A 15,233-nucleotide genomic window follows, 5' to 3' on the forward strand; every position below is an offset into this window, starting at 1 on the left:
ATTCTAGAGCTGGAAGTGGCATTAAGCAAGAAAAGAAAGGGGTGGAAGGAGGAAGTTTCCAAAAACTGGCTGCTGTGACTCATTCCCTAGAAATGTAGGCTTCCTTCCTTTTGCTACTGAAGAATGTCGGGGGTCACACGAGGTTAGGGGCTCCAGGAAGCAGAGGATGGCTTTGGGACAGATGCCATGATTTGCACATCTTCTGCTCTAACCTCTAATTTTTCTGGAAGCTTTCCTGCCAAATTCACAAAAGCATTGGGCTGGCTAAGGTTACAGGGCAGGGAGGGAAGTAAGTTACTTGTGTACTCAGACGTGCTCTTGTCATCCCCGAAAGCAGAGGGAGGCAGTTGAATCTAGTATGTTGGGTGTTGGGGGTTGAAGTCTGATGCATCTGGAAGGCACCAGGTTTGTGAAGGTTGCACTATATGATACAGGAAGGTTGACACATATGTGCATGTTTTGTGATGGTTAGAGTTTGGTTAGATCACTTTCAGACCTCTGCTGGGATAACCTTGAGCTGTTCCCCATGTCTTGCCTACTTCACAGGATTGCTGTGAGGATAAAAGAAGGGAAACACACATATCCTCCTGAGCTCTCTGGAGGAAATGAGGCATTCGTATATAAAATAAGTGTATGTCTCTGTGAAAGTTGTTGGGGCTTGATCCTGTAACCTAATTCTGAGTGCTGCCAAAATTGAAACCTCAAGCCAGGGCTTCTGTTTTCGTTCCAACCGCAAAAGTGGGCTGGCAGCCCAAGCACAGCTAAAAGGCATTGGATGGGGGACAGACTGGGATGGATCTTCCCCACTGCCCCCATTTGCATTGCCTGTGACAAGGAGGAAGGTGCTTATGGTGGGAAGAGGAACTAACGGAGGCTGGGGAGTGGTTGAATTATTTACCCCCCTAAATCAGGCTTCTCCATCCTGGAGCCCTCCCAGTATGTTGCACTACAGGTCCCATCAGTATGGCTGATGGTCAGGGATGCTGGGAATTGTCATTCAAAAATATCTGGACAACACTAAGGTAGGGCATGTTGGCCTTTTTAAACAGCTAGACTCAAGAAAACTTTGTTCTGATCCAGACTTAATGCAGTTTTCTGTACCTGTTGTACTGCAGGTAGGGAGAACTTGGCCTCCTGGGATCTCTGCTACTGTTTTGTCCTATTTTAAAATCTCTCGTTTTCAGGGCTGTGCCTGGAGGCTTGATAGTATGTGAGTGAGATTGGTGAGTTCTTAGGAGGTTACTGAGAAACACGTCTGCTGGTCTGAGAGCAGGGCACTGCTTTGCTGGTCTGTAGAAGTCCCCTGATGGCCAGAATAAAAGCCACAGAACAAGCCAATATATGCAGCACATCTTGTTAACATGGAGGTCCTAGAACCCATCTTTCCTTGGCCTAAGACTTAATGGCTTAGGGAAGACTTAATTGCTTAGCTTTGTGGAGGTATGACTTGTTTAAAGTTCTGGCTTCTATAAAGCTCTTTTGTAGGAGATGCAAATACACACAGTCACGTGTGTATTTTCTGGAAGTGAGCCACATTAAAAGCAGGTTCCAGGAACTGATGCCTTGGTCAGAAATGCACCAGTTTGATCCATCCCAACTCTGTTCCAACCAGATATGGGCCAGCTGATTATTTCTCTTGATTATAGGTTCTCATCTTCTCTCTCTTCAGGTGCACCTCAGAATGGCTGCCAAGCCCAGGTGGCCACAGAGGGGTCATGCGGCACGCTGAGGAGAGCAGTCAAGTGGCACAAAAGCAGTCGCTGCCTTAAGGGATCCTTCCTTTTTTTGAGGACAGTTTGACCTGGAGAACCCCTGTTCCCACATTAGCAAATCCCATTCCAAGACTGCCAACAGGAAGTTTTTAGGAACAGGAAGAGACTGCTGTCACTGCTATCTGCCACCATGTCGACTTCTTCACTGCGCCGCCAGATGAAAAACATCGTGCATAACTACTCTGAGGCAGAGATCAAGGTGCGGGAGGCCACGTCCAATGACCCATGGGGCCCCTCCAGCTCCCTTATGTCTGAAATTGCTGACCTCACATACAATGTGGTGGCCTTCTCCGAAATCATGAGCATGATCTGGAAACGTCTCAATGACCACGGCAAGAATTGGCGTCATGTTTATAAGGTACCAGGCACAATTAACAGAAGAAATAAGACAACCCCTGCCTGTGGGCCATACTCTCTGAAGGATAGGACAGAAAAAGAGATGGGATTGGGACAGAAGAGGAAAAGAAGCAAATCCAGGCACTAGATGCTTAATTGTAAAGTTCAGCAGGTCCATTGAGTTGGCTCTAAGCACAACAGAAGGGCAGCTGCTTTCTTTTCCTCTGAAATCCTTCATAGTCCCAGCTGGTAGTGGGATGTGGGGTGGGAACCAGGTATAATAGAGGGTGCCCGACTGCTGCTTCCTCTCAGTGGTCTCGGCAGTGGGATGAGGACTGTCAGCTGGGCACAGTGCGAGCACCTGGCTCTTGGCCTTTATATTTTGAGTGGGAGGCAACCCTCTTTTCTCCCCCCTTCTTTCTCAGGCCATGACGCTGATGGAGTACCTGATCAAGACAGGCTCAGAGCGGGTGGCCCAGCAATGCAAAGAGAACATCTATGCCATCCAGACACTCAAGGATTTCCAGTATGTTGATCGTGATGGCAAGGACCAAGGGGTCAATGTTCGAGAGAAGGCCAAGCAGCTGGTGGCCCTTCTCAAGGACGACGAGCGCCTCAAAGAGGAGCGGGCCCACGCTCTCAAAACTAAGGAGAAGCTGGCCCAGACTGCGACCGGTGAGTGTTCATTTCCAGATGGTGGTCTTTGATCTAGCCCAGTGTGGGCAGGAAGTAGATCTTTGGAGTTCAGCTCCCAGAACCTTCTGCCAATAAGGCCGGTGGTCAGGAATGCTGAGAGTTGTAGTCTAGAACATCTGAGATCCCCTTTCTCCAGAATGTCAGGTTGTCAGAATCTGTGGCTCTTTTGCCATGCAAATCAGAGCAGGGCAGCAGTAAGTATCAGGCAAGACTTGGGAAACCATAGTGCAAATCCCCACCCAGTCATGATATTATTTGGTCTAGGCACTGTATCTCAGCCTACCCTATTTCACAGGCTTGTTGTGTGAATAGAACCACGTGCACCAGCTCCTTGGAGGAAGGCAGAGTAAAAACATAATAAAAAGAATAATACATTTTAAAATTGTCTGTATGAAGCACAGACAGTTCCAAGGGGGAGGGAGTAGTAAGTGCTCCCTAGACCCTTCCATATATTGTTGTGTGTGTTGGCTGGGTTCTAGTGTGCTGTTCTCATCCCAGGCTCAAAAGGTGGGGATTGCTAGTTTAGTCTTCCCCAACCTGGTGTCTTCTAGATAATTTGGACTTCAACATTTACCATTTCCAGCCAGCATGGCCACTGGTCAGAAATGCTGTGGGAGATGCAGTCCAGCAACATATGGAGAATATCAGGTTAGGGAAGGTTGGGATTAGAAGATGGTCCACAGGCCCGATCCATGCCCTGAAATGATGTCAATTGCAGTTAGTTTTGCTTGTGATTTTATTTGTAAGGGAAAGCAGAAATGATCCTTCATTTGTGTATGTGTCCTGTAAAAGTCCTCTTGCTACTTCTTGCTCAGCTTATAGAAGACAACTGCAGACTGAGCTGTTGCTGGTCTCCCTTTTCAAGGGAACCTTGAGGAAACATGATGGGTGTTCTGTGTCTTCCTCACCAAATGACTTCATGTCATCTGAGTGCCTACTTTCTGCATCTTCAAAATTCTTGGCTGCTTGATGATCCCAGTTTGGGGAATGGTCTGAAGGTGCTCAGTGTACCAAGCTTACTGAAAGAAGTATGCCTGAGCCTGATCAGAAGCTGGATGGGAGATCATATGGGAATCCTGTGTACCCCATCTCAGGATTCTCATGAAAGGAAAGGCTTTATCACCTAGCTTGAGAGTTTCTTAGGAAGTTAGATTGTTCCAGCCCCCAGGCTATACATGCGCTGCTAACAAAAGACAGAAGTTGGTAGTGTTATCATAGAGAAAGTGTCAAATCCCTTTAGGTCTGGGGCCAAGTTTCCACACTGGGTCTGGGTAGATCAGATAATGAGAGAGATTGAGGCCCATCCATGACATCAGAGGCAGCTTCACCTTTGACATCATCGGGTCACCAGCCTAAGCACTGGCTAGAGCTTCTCTGGACAGTTGCTCAGTTGAGGATGCTTTTTCACTATGCATAGTATTTTCCCAGCATGGCTCCCTGACCAAGGTGCTGGCCAAAAGAGCAGTCTTCTAGCCACTTCTAGCCACTGCCTCAGCTGGCATTGCTCCACCTGCACTTTCCTTGGCTGGGAAATCCAAATGGAGCATAGTCCACCAAGGCACCCGATTCCACTGCTCCATCTTCCCCATGTGGTCATACTTAGCCTGTGAGGAGGAACTTTCATATCCCTGCCACTGCGGTTAGGAAACAATGCACGAAAGACTTGTTCCTGTGAGGAAGCAGGTTTGTTCTCAGGTGGGTTTATGTGGATGCTTGTGAAATCTGAATCCACTACTTCTTTTTAGTGGAATCTGTATGTCTTTGTTAGTGATAACACAACATTTAAGCTTCTTTGCTGCTCTGGGCTGTTCTATGAAGATGTCATATGAAGGCATCGGTGCCTATCTCAGCCTTCTGCCTGTTCGTTCTACTGAAATGAAACTTCCTGAAGGTGTTCAGTGCAGCTGCTGATTGCTCATACAGGGACAGCTGTGGCTGATGAACCATGTCCCCTCCCACCTCAAGTGTGGCAGGTTGCCAGACTCTGCGAGTGAATTACAGGCCTTTTCGGACTGTTGGTGCTTCTCTTTCATGTCAATAAGCCCAAGATCAAGTTCTGCCACTGTTGTTTGCAAAGCGCCTGATGGGGCAGATTCAGATAAGGAAGTGGGAGTAGCTTTTGCTTCCTATTTGAAGCAGCTCAGCAGAAATATGAGGAACTGGTTAAAGATTAGGAGGTGTGTAATGCAGAGGGAGAAGGAACATTCTCTCCTATTAATGAAGGCTCCACCTTGACCATTGCCTGAGTTTCAGACTAGCCCTGTTCAGAAACTTCATATTTCATACCCAGAATGGTCCAGTCTTCTACCTTTTCTTCTAGTGAAATACTTAAAGCAGTGTCCAACACTGAAATTCCATGACCAGACTGGTTTTATGCCTACAGTTAAACTGGCCTACATCCACTGATTGAAATACAGTAAAATTAATGAATATGAGAAAGTCCCCTCTGCATTCCATGAATGCTTATGGCAAACAATAAAGCTGTTTGTCACACTCCTTGATGTATTGTAATCCCGGCAATGGGGGATAGGACAGGAGTGCCTAAAGCATCTGAGAAAAAGAGTGATGGGCCAAAGCCCAACCCAGGAGAAAGGGTGGAGAGCATTTATTTTTTCTTTAAAAGTTGCTCCCACTTCAGAAAGTTACATCGGATGACATCAAGTTCTAGTACTGGTTTTTTTGCGGGGTGGGTGGAGAGAAGGAACAAAAATGACCATAGCTCAGCATCTACTGCATAAGGCCCAAGTTAAATTCCAAGCATCTCAAGTTAAAATGGCTGGGAAGCCGATGATGAGCAAAGCAGTCTCAGCCAGAGGCCCCGCAGAAAGATGCTGCTTCAAGTCAGCATTTGCCAGCCTTCTCCAACATGATTTTATTCAGGTGCCTTGGACTACAGCTCCCATTAGCCACAACCAGCATGTTACAGGAGCTGTAGTCCAGAGCATCCAGAGGATACCACACGGAAGAAGGCTGGGGTAAACAGTACTTGGTTAGATGAATAACAAGTCTGATCTGGGGCAGGGCAGTTTCTCAGTTCCTTTATGGAACTGAGGCCTACTGTTCATGCAAAGCAGAAATCTGGTGTTTCTTTTTGCTGTTAGGTCTCTCTCCCTGTACCTCTATGGTAACCTTTTTGTATTCAGTGATGTGAGACAGAAAATCTTTCATAATTTCATTAGTAAAACAATATATGCCTTTTGGAAATACATAATTAGGCATGTCTGGGCATTTAATTAACATTTTTCAAGTATTTATTCTTAGCATGTGAGAGAATGCCTATATGTCACTGAACTCCATGCACATCTCAGAGTGAAATGGGATTGGAAATAAGTAATGATTGCAAAACTGAAGGTGTCCCAAAAAGCTTAATGGAAAAAATTTGAACTCTACTGAAACATGAATATCCATATATCATACACAGTTATTTGGGTTGCTAAAATTAATTAGTGTGTCAGTAATTTTTAGTAATGTTTTTAAAGAAAGTACATACTATTGGCTTAAACATTCTGGTAAAAAATGCACATAATATTTAAATCACATTAAGTATGCTTTAATTTGTTCCCTCAGCATTTCAGCTCTAGTTTCTGCAGTGTACTGAGATAAAAAATAAACGTGGAGTACTTTTAAAACTTTATTTACTACATTCAGGTAATATAAGCATGGTAAATTAGATCCCTCTAGGCCCCGTTCTAGAGTCATACAATATTGAACATTTTCTGAGCAGATGACTAATTTTCACTGGAAAAAAATTCCAATGCACTTCTTCCATTTCCAAATTTTTCAGAAAACCCACATCACATCACATCACTCTAATAATAGCCACATATCTCTAGTACCGACAGTGCTTGGCACCTATGACTTTTGTACCTGTGCTTTCCCACTAGCTGGCACTCCTCAGAGAGCAAGGTCCAGAAACAGAAGCTTAGATGGAGTCATAAAATGTTCTTTCCACAAATGGTTGTCACAGGAGCCTTCGATGCAGTTTAGAAACCACTGCATGTCAGCTCTTGAGCAGCCTTCCAGATACACTGGGCTATAACTCCCACCATCCTCAGCCAACATGGGGAAGAGGCTAAGGCAGGATTGCAGGAGTTGGTGCAACATGGATTTGAGGAGTCGGGAGTCACTAAGAGGGCTTCACTTCCCTAATGGCACATTTGAACCTCCTATTAGAAGGAACTGCAAGCAAATTCAGTGATTAAGAGCTTGGCATTTGGCCCTAGTCAGCTTCACTCTGAACTGTACTCTGTACTTTTGTGCAGGCTTTGTAATCTTGCCCAAGCTTTTAGACAGCCCTATAAGAAGTGTGGCTTCCTAGCTTTTGGAGGAGCAATTCTGTAGTGTGCCTTCATATTCTTGCGGCTTAGATGATAACACTACAGTGATATAGGTGGCGGTGCAGTTATGAATTGGAACAGTCAAGCAGGTTCCAAAAACGCATTCTGGATAGTTTAAGGTCAAGGGATTCCCGGAGTGCCGATGACTGTCCATTCCCGTGGCTTCTCCTCTGTCACAGCCCAGCTGTGGGGGCAATACCCCCCTTCCAAGTACCCCCCACCCCACTGCTCTACAGTAACAGCAGAAGCCCCCAGCAGCAAAACTTTGGCAGCAAACTGCTACAGAGAAGCAAAGCTGCAACATTTAGTTTGTCTTCAAACCAAATGTGGCATTTTTGATTTTCTGTGGCAGTTGGTTGCCTAATTTTGATGACAAATGGCTGGGGAGGAGGTTGCAGCAGAAATGCATGCCTTGGTGGGGTCTAAAGGCTGGTCAGGGGCTCCTGGACTCCCGGAGTTGCACACACATATTAGTTATTTATCATTGCCAGTCACAGCTTTTATCACCAGTCAGGCATTTTGATGGGCCAAGGCTGGGGATAAGCACTCTGGTTGCTAGGCGACTGCAGGGCCTACTGGCCTTTGGTGCGTACTTGGAGGCTTTGGTGGGGGACACGTTGCTGTTGCTGGGGATGGTAACTCTCTCTGTCCTCTTACCCAGATCTGATAAATGTGGTGTGAAAAGGTGGACCCAAAAGCCCAGGAAATGGTAGCTCATTAACATTTGAAGTAAATGTCTCAGTTCTTCAATAAACAAACTGGACTTGCTGCTGAACTCAGCAAAAGTGCATTAGCGATTCCCCTTATTATAGGGATAAACAACTTGGTGCTGTATGCCCGGGCCCACGGGGGTTGTAGTCACAAATATCTCAAGGTAGTCAGGCTGCCTTCCCCTGTTTTAATACAGAGGGTTTCTACTTCTTGTTCCCTTCACTCAATTTTTCCCATCACCCCTTGTTATTATGCAATGTGGGAGGAATCTCCAAATCTGTTCTTGAATGTTGCCCTGTACATTTTGTTAAAAAGGCATTCTGGCAGGCCAAGAAGCACACAGGTTTCACAAAAAGGTTACAAAAACCTTTCCCAATTAGGCAAAGCAAGTTTCTGTTCTGCCAGCATAGAACCTGAAATCTTGTATTTTCTTGTTCACCCACAGAATTTGACCCAGTGAGAAACAGTGTTATCTAGTCTGTAGTCTACACTTGTGTGTGATGCAGCAGTTCCCTACTAGGCCTTCCTCTGATAGGGAGCAGCGCAGCGTGTCTTCTGGGCTTTGTGTTTTGTTTTTGTCTGTAGAGGAAGACGTATGAATTCTGGAAGAAATACTGCCCTACTCCCCAGGGATAGATCTCTGCACCTGGGCAGGATTCAAGCCCTTGCGGGGAGAGGGGGATATTGTGGTGGCCACAACTCCAGAGGGGAAGCCCCATGTTCCTTCGGTCCTCTTGTTCCTGTCTGCTGTGGCTGGCTTCCCACCCCGACGACATGGCTTGCTTGCGCGGTTGCATGCATCCCTGCACTCATGAGGGATGACAGTTGGTGCCAGTCTGTCTAGTGGGGTGGGGAGTGGGGAAACGGCTGGTATTCAGGTCATGGCACAGGGCTGGACAGTTCTCCATGTCTCCTCTCTGCTCCCCCACCAGGCACTCCTGCCAGGGCGTGGTGTGCCTTGTGTTGAATCTTCTGCTCTGAGGACCGTTCCAGCTGAACTGGGATGCTTCCTTTTCCTTGCTGTGCATATTATTACATCGCATATATATGCCTGCCTGCTTTCCTCTTGTGAGGAACCATTATTGCTCAGCGGTGTGTATCGAATTAGAATCCAGAACTACAGTCAGAACAGCTCCATGTGGTTCCTAATTATCCGCCAGTTTGTCGTCCTGCTTTTTTTTTTTTTTGGTACAGAGTTCAACTTTCTGCAAGTTTTAAAATGTCTATTATTGTATCTGTTTTGTTGTGTGTGCCTCTCTGGGAACTTTTTGTTGTAGGACAACATATAAAATACATATTTACATATAAGTAAACATCTTGGAGGTTCAGGGCAAATCATGTATCATCATCTCATTATTACACCATCAGTGTGCATACCATTTTGCAAAGAACCATGTTTTGTTTTTATTTGTTTATTACATTTCTCTACTGCCCAATAGCTGATTCACAAAAACTTAAAGCCATACAATGCAATATAATATGAAAAGAGTTAAAGTTTAAAAAAGAATTAAACCAAAGTAATAGCTCAGTGAATCTAAAAGCTAGCACGAATTTTAAAATGCAATAGTACATATTTTTAAAAATGTGGACAGAACCTTGCCTTGAAAGATGTAGAAATCTTGAATTCAAAAGGGGATGTGCGGAAGAGGAAGAAAAATAAAATCAAAACAAAGAGAGAAAGACTATGTCCTTATTTCATGTGCATATACTTTGCTATTGTAAGATAGCCTTTCCTAAATCTGTTGCCCTTCAGATGTGTTGATCTACAGCTTCCAGAATCCTCCAGCCAACATATCTGGAGTGTGCTGTAGAATATCGGGACTAGTGAACTGTGCCCCGAAAGCTTCAAAGCATATCTGAATGTTGCAGGTGGATTCAAAGGAACTATGAAGTATCACCATGCAGGTGCTCTTAGTGAACGTTCGAGGCATAAGGGCAGGCAAAGGAGGAAATGAATAGAAAATATTAAATTCATGTTATCCCAGAGATGCAAGCAGGAAGAGGAAAATAATCTGAAGTCCAAAGTTTCCCTTGCCTGGCCCAGCACTTAGCTTGTGAGTTGGCACCAGACCACCTATATATGTTATTTTCCTCCCAGCCATAAGCACTAGAAACTTAAAATAAGACAAGTAGCTCATTCTCTGGATACTAGTTAGTGCTGCCAACTGAGTTCGTGGAATATGCATAGCAGTGTACGAAGAAATATAGCATTAACATTTAAAAGTGGGGTGAGAAGAGAAATGTGATTTCTGTAATCTCTCTCTGCCCACACTACAGTTAACTGAACTATTTACCAGCCCTGATCACTGTTTGAACCGGCTGCCCTCCTCATGGCTGCTGTTTTGTTCATTTGTACCTTCTCACAAATGGGCACAGAAAACAGGATGCCAAATAAGCTATAGGCTCTCAGGTGTAATTAACCATCATTTATTTGTTACAGTTGCGTTCTCCTAGGAACTCAGAGCTTTCCCCTCCCATTCATGTCAACCTCACAACCACCCTGTAAGGTAGGCTTGTCTAAGCATTTGTGATTTGCCCAAGGTCTCCCAGTGAGCTTCTTGGCTGAGCAGAGATCCGAACCTGGGTCTTTCCCATGACAGTCCAGTGGGACAGGCAACAGGTGGCCTTCCAGATACTTTTGCCTACGAATCCCATTATCCCCTACCATTGATTGTGCTAGCTGATGGGGTTTGTAGACCAGAACACCAGAAGGGCCACAAATTAACCATCCCTGCTCTAGGGGCAGGTGAACTTCAGGCCCACAGAATCTACCATGTTTTTGACCCTTGGAGCTAGATACAAAAAGGGGGCTCAGGACGTACAGCCGTGCTCCCCACTGCATTCCTGTGAGCATCACACTGGATACCTGGCATGTGCAAATCCGCAGCTGAGTTACTACAAATGAGGGCTTGAAACACAAAAGTTTTAAAACTGGCCAGCAGAACTGCACAAAAATCTAATCTTAAGGCAGTCAAGTCATACTCTTGTTTTACAGGTGAGGAACACTGAGGCAGAACGAGAAGCAGCTAAGATCAGGACAGGCATGGGAGGCCGTTTTCTTAGAATGAAGCCTGGCCTCTCTACTACAACCCAGTCAGACTTCACCTGGTAGATCCTACATAGTCTCCTTTGTTCCAGACCTCACACCACACCATGTTTTCTTTTGCTCCCTTGGGATGTTGTAGGATGGGGTCCTTCTCTTTTGGGTTTCCACTCTGATGACATCAACCCCCGTCCCCTCTCTTATTTCTCAGCTTCTTCAGCTTCCTCATCTTTGGCAAATGCCCCTGTGGAAGCGGAGCAGGCTTGGCCCCAGAGCAGTGGGGAAGAGGAGCTGCAGCTACAGCTGGCGCTGGCCATGAGCAAAGAGGAAGCGGAGCAGGTAAGCGCCAAGGTAAATCTGTCACTGGAGGCTCTTTGGCTGGGAGGGGTGGTGAGGGATTACGGGAGTACATTTGGGGTCGCACGAGATCTCTCCCTTCTCTCGCATGTGCGCGCACACACACACACACACAGGCACAGCCGGTTCTTGTGTCACCACCCTTTGGGAGTCATTGCTCTCTCGGGGCCTCTTCTGCAGAGAAATATAAAACATGGCTAGACAAGCAGAGCTAGAAGAAAAAGCACCCCAACTCACAGTGGCTAACCCATAGAGCTGCGGATCTGTTGGTCTCATTCGTGAACATGTCACCTCCCCACATTCAGAAATTGGTATAGCCTACCATGGGAGAAACAGAAACAGAGCATGTTTGGGGGTTTTTCTTTTCTTGCCAAGAGGCCCCCACTTAACTGCATCTGCTTTAATTGCTTAGGGCAGCCTTCCCCCAACTTGGTACCCTCCTGATGGGTTGGACTGCAGCTTTCATGATTACCAGCACACATGGCTGGAGGCCATGATGGCTGAGAATGATGGGAATTGCAGTCCAACCCATCTGGAAGGCATCCTCTTGGGAAGGCTGTCATAGGATAGTATTAAGGCAAATGAGGTGGCTGTCTGCAGCACAGTCTGATTCCAGCAACTTGCTCAGTACACACAGGGATGGGTCTTAACCAGTTTCCTCCAAGCCATAAGTGAAACAAAGGGCTCTTTGACTCCCTCTTCCTGGTTCTGCGTAGCAACTATAACTTCTCCCCTAGTGTGCATCATCTGGTTCCCTCCAAGGTGCCAACTCAAGCTAGTTGCAAGTGGCAGTACTAAGGTCCTGTGTCCAGGGAATAGCCAACTGCATGGGGCCAGATCTGCATGGAAAGGTCTCCCTCCTCCACACAAGCTGGCTAACACTGCTGCTCAATGTTAGGGGCCCTCCTCCAGATGCTCCCCATCACCTGAGGTGAGAAAAGGGCCTTTTTGGTGGTGGCCTCACTTGTAGAATGCTTCTCCAGGAAAGCTTGCCTGTTCTAATGGCTGTACAGCACCAGCCAAAAGCCATTTTATTTTCCCAGGCCTTTTAACTCTGCACTTTATCCCTGCCCTCTTAGACTGTTGGTTTCTATTGTTGGTTTTTTTCTATTAAAAAAAGAAACATGGTTTTATTGACTCTTCTGTTTTATATGTAAACTCTTCTGAAATTTTTTGATCACTGGAATACAGTTTCTTTATATAAAATAAACACACACATTCTGAAGGGGCTCAAGAAGCTCTTGCCCGTGTCTTATCTTGTGTGGAAGTTAACAAAGCCTCAAAGAAATAAAACATGAGCAAAAAGCATAAGTCCAAAAAGCAGGTTCATTAATTAATAGAAAAGAGAAAACTTCCTCTACCTGTATCCTTCCAGATCTTTTGGCCTACAGCCCCCATCATTCCTGGCCATTGGCTAAGCTGGCAAAGTCTGATGGAAGTAGTAGTCCACAACCTCTGGAAAGACCCAGGTTGGGGAAAGTTGGCTTTAGGGTAAGATGCATTATGTAAAATGTAGAGAACCAGTGAAAAATACTGTGTTGCGTTAGGGCAGTACATCCCTAATCTCTGCCATCCAGATCTATTGGACTACAACTATCCTCAACCAGAATATGACAAAACACATGAATCTGAGGATTTTGATCATAGTGGCCTGTTCACATGCACTTTTTTAATTTATATATTTGCTTTGACTTTGCAGACCATGCCTTAATGCAGGGGTGGGCAACTTTGATGGTTCAATTCACATGCGCTCCTGAAAATCAACTGGGGGCCACACCCCTTCCCGGGAAGCTTCCAGAAGAGCAGTTTGGCTTCCCAAGATGGCGCGTGCAGTTTGTTTTAGAGGAAAGGGGGTGGGGTTGTGGCAGGGGCAAGAAATGTGTTTTCCACTCCCTGCTATAATGGATTGATATTTTTACCATTTGCCTAAATTGTTTGTAACTAATTGGGTTACTGAAACTGTGAATATGTTTTTCTTTTCAATTAATATATTTGAAAGGAAAGGCTAAAATTTATCACTACTTAAATAAACCTATTTTGGACCTGTTATGTGCAGAATGGAGGGTAGCGGGGATGTTGCTGGACCCTTTAGCCCCTGCACCATTTAAAATACGGCCCCTGTTTAATAGTTTGCTATGGTGTATGGGTAGAATAAGTTTTTTGACAACAAAAAAGATCGGCTTAACATATTTTGGTTCATGTATGACCCCCTTTTAAGCAGATCGGTGCTAGCAGAGCCTTATGGATAACTGAGCCTCATGGAAGTATTTAGTAATCCCACTGGAGAAGAAACATCAAACTACTGGCTGAATACTAACCTCAAGCTCCTGACAGCCCTACTGGGAGCAGAGGCTGATGAGTCACTGGCCAGTCCATTAGTCTTGCATTACAACTTTGTTCTGTTTTATTTTTTAAAAATGATTTTAGAGTGGTCGTGTGTGTGTTTTCTAAGAGCTTCATACAATTTGGGAGAAACAGGAGAGACAAAAGCTGTGTTGATAAGTGTTGAGCTGACATTTCTCAGCAGGGAGTTAGCCTTTCAATTGAGATTTTTCACTCAGATTCTCACGCAAGGTGCCGTGCAGTGATGGGTCCCCCCTCTAAGCTGGGGGAGAATGAGAATGTTTCCATTTTCTGTAACATGGATTGATCCTGTCCCCTCAGACACAGAAGTTTGGTCTAGCATATTCCTCAGCACGAGTGTCTTTAGAAGCACTTCCTTGGAAATCCAGGGAAATCCGGGAAGCCTCCTTGCTGCAAGGAAGCCGCCTGCCTGCCTTCTCAATGGAACAGCCTAACTTTGGCAAAAGGTGCTCTAGATTCTTTTGAGCCTTCAGTTCTGGAGTTTGGATTCTTTTCAGTCCCACACTCTGCTCATTATTAGTAACACTATTAAGAACTGCTTTTTCTCTAGTCGGGAGCAAAATGACTCTTATTCAGGCACCAATACATTCCGTACCCACTGACACTGTAGCTCTCATTTCTCCCAGACCTTTCACTCCACAGGTGCCACAGACAGGTTTTTGTCCCGTTCTCCAGCACTAGGTGTGTTGTCTCCTCCTTCCCTTTTTCTGTGGTTCCTCCCAAGTGAGGATGATTGTGTTTTGCTCCCTGCCCCTGCCGTGTGCATCTTCCCTGCATCCCACTGTTTCACCAGTTGGTTTTGGCTGCTTATTTATTTTGGCTCCTTACTTCCACTTCCCATTCTGCTCCTTTGTGCCACATTTCCCTCTGCTCCACTCTCTTGTTTGTAAATTGAAAGCAAAGGAACAAGATCTACAAATATTTAACTGCGATTTGGGGAGCTGAGCTAGTTCTTTTATTTTTAAGGGAAGAGAGGTTGCTTTATGCACCAGAAATGCCCAAATTCAGTAGAAGCAACTCATTCTGCTCCCTACCTTTCTTGTCTGAACGAGCAAGAGGGAATCGCATTTCCCTCCACATCAACCATTTGTGATGTTGTTACCCAGCCTTGAAAGAAATAATGCCAAAGTGAACAGAAACATGTCCTGTTCGTAGGAGGCTGGTGAAGGAGGGACAGAGAGCTGGGTTTCTATGCCTGACATGAGGGAAGCTTCTCTAGCACTTTACTCAGTTTCTGTGCTGTGTGCAGAGGAAGAACAGCCAGCCGGCTCACTCGCCTGCTAGGAAGCCCCTGCATGCCTGCAGTGACCAGGCTAGTGCTTAAAACTAAGGGTGATGCTCTCAGAGAAAGGTGTTGCCCTCTACTGCTCAGCGAGGATGCCTCCACCTCTAGCAGCCATCATGCTATAGGAGGAGTGTGGCTCGCCCTATCACCTGCTCTTCTCCCAAGGAGCTCTGTGTGGTGCTGCAGTCCGGCAGCAGTCCTGCAAGGTGGAGTAAACCAAGAGCAAGTATCACCAAGGCATTTGTGGGAGCTTCACAGCAGAGCAGGGATGTAGGCCAATGGACCTCATGTCCACATGTGGTCTTTCGGCTGCTGTACACCCTGCTTGGCTC

The 15,233-nt window shown here is 45.7% G+C and overlaps 1 protein-coding gene across 7 annotated transcripts in view; it reads left to right on the top strand.

Annotated features, from left to right (window-relative positions):
• EPN1 (epsin 1) overlaps positions 1–15,233 on the top strand; it is a 33,912-nt gene that overhangs the window by 10,667 nt on the left and 8,012 nt on the right. For 4 of the 7 annotated variants that reach the window (XM_044447791.1, XM_044447795.1, XM_044447793.1 and 1 more), the window contains exons 2-4: positions 1,670–2,130; positions 2,534–2,783; positions 11,107–11,246. In XM_044447791.1, coding sequence (XP_044303726.1) covers positions 1,903–2,130; positions 2,534–2,783; positions 11,107–11,246 — 618 coding nt within the window. In that variant the 5' untranslated portion in view covers positions 1,670–1,902. The remainder of the gene's footprint in view (positions 1–1,669; positions 2,131–2,533; positions 2,784–11,106; positions 11,247–15,233) is intronic. The other 3 variants (XM_044447792.1, XM_044447794.1, XM_044447798.1) reach the window with 1 other exon arrangement.

This window comes from Varanus komodoensis, unplaced genomic scaffold (genome assembly GCF_004798865.1).
Source record: "Varanus komodoensis strain SLA01 unplaced genomic scaffold, ASM479886v1 scaffold53, whole genome shotgun sequence".
Classification (NCBI taxonomy): Eukaryota; Metazoa; Chordata; class Lepidosauria; order Squamata; family Varanidae; genus Varanus; species Varanus komodoensis.